General features: G+C 39.9%; 1 protein-coding gene across 1 annotated transcript in view; it reads left to right on the top strand.

Moving 5' to 3' along the window:
• Nucleotides 1–1580, top strand: part of LOC107707116 (pleckstrin homology domain-containing family G member 4B) — an 83640-nt gene that overhangs the window by 28019 nt on the left and 54041 nt on the right. Inside the window, exon 4 of the mRNA XM_016511018.1 lies at nt 1182–1337. Coding sequence (XP_016366504.1) covers nt 1182–1337 — 156 coding nt within the window. The remainder of the gene's footprint in view (nt 1–1181; nt 1338–1580) is intronic.

The raw sequence follows: 1580 nt of genomic DNA, 5'->3' as shown, positions 1-1580 counted from the left end.
GCGTTTTCACTGTGTTGTCATGTGTGTTAGGGAATAAAACTTTCAGGATATGACCTATTGTTCTGAGATAATGTGTGATGTAATGTTCTCCAGTTCTCTTGGACCGAGCACGGTCAACGAAAAAGCCCCATCGCCGCAGGCTACAAGGAGTGCCAAGAAACCGCACCTGCCAAAGACAGACTCCATCATGAGAGCCATATCAGGTTTTACTGCAGGAGTGTGTGTGTGTGTGTGTGTGTGCGCGCCTCACACACCTGGTCTCCGTCCTGACTCAACATTTACTCACTGTGTAGATTTTGTCACACCTGAACCCAATCTTCCTTCCTTCCAGACAGTCTGTTCAATATCTGCTCATACATACATGTTTGGAGTGGTGTGTGTGTGTGCGCGCCTCACACACCTGGTCTCCGTCCTGACTCAACATTTACTCACTGTGTAGATTTTGTCACACCTGAACCCAATCTTCCTTCCTTCCAGACAGTCTGTTCAATATCTGCTCATACATACACTACTGTTTGGAGTCAGTAAGAAGTTTCTTCTGCTCACCAAAGCTGTGTTTGTTTAATCAAAAATACAGTAAAAATTATGAAATATTACTACAATTTAGAAGAACAGTTTTCTATGTGACTATCTGTTAAACTGTAATTTATTCCTGTGGTCTTCAGTGTCACATGATCTTCAGAAATCATTCTAAGATGCTGATTTGCTGCTTAAGAAACATTTCAGATTATTATCAATGTTGAAAACATCAATATTTTTGTGGAAACCGTGATACATTTTATTTTTCAGGATTCACAGATGAATAGAAAGTTCAAAAGAACAGAATTTATTTGAAACAGTAATCTTTTGTCACATTATAAATGCCACTTTTGATCAATTCAAAGCATCCGTGATGAATAAAAGTTTTAATTTAGTTCAAAATAAAAAAGTTACTGACCCAAAGCATTTGAACGGTAGTGTAGTTCAGTTCAGATTATGAAAGGTGTGTTTGCGTTTACAGTCAAATGAACTAATTGTTTGCATCTCTGCCATTTAAATATCAAATCCTGTAAATATTCCATTATTTACATATTAGGAAACTTTATGACTAACTCAAATGTGCTGATATTCAGTGTTGCTTCATTTGAAATCCTCGTCATCATGATGAGCTGTGACGCTCAGATCTGTGTTTGTGTGTTCAGGTCTCTGTGATGCCGGTCTGCACTCGAGCCCCAGGAGGAACAGGAACAGCGGCGATGAGTTTGTTTCCAGCAGATCGGCCGTGTCTCCAGTGCTGCCCTCGCTCATCACACACCTCAACCAGGAGCTCCTGACCTCCGGTGCTCTGACGCTTCCCGGTGCGTGACCGGGCCAGAAACTACAAAACACAAGAAACACACATTAATATGCATATACAGTGGTGGCCAAAATGATTAGAACACTAGTATTTTCAGCAGCTAAAAATGGTTTTAAGTCAGTTATTTCTATCTTTTGCTGTAGTGTGTCAGTAGGAAATATCAGTTTACATTTCCAAACATTCATTTAGCCATTAATTGTAATAATCATGTAATGTGTGAGTGAGTGAGTGTGTGAGTGTGTGT

Source organism: Sinocyclocheilus rhinocerous, unplaced genomic scaffold (assembly GCF_001515625.1).
Source record: "Sinocyclocheilus rhinocerous isolate Xijiao unplaced genomic scaffold, SAMN03320098_v1.1 scaffold4310, whole genome shotgun sequence".
Taxonomy (NCBI): Eukaryota; Metazoa; Chordata; class Actinopteri; order Cypriniformes; family Cyprinidae; genus Sinocyclocheilus; species Sinocyclocheilus rhinocerous.
Note: the sequence above shows the minus strand (reverse complement) of the source record. Positions and strands in the feature narration are given on the sequence as shown.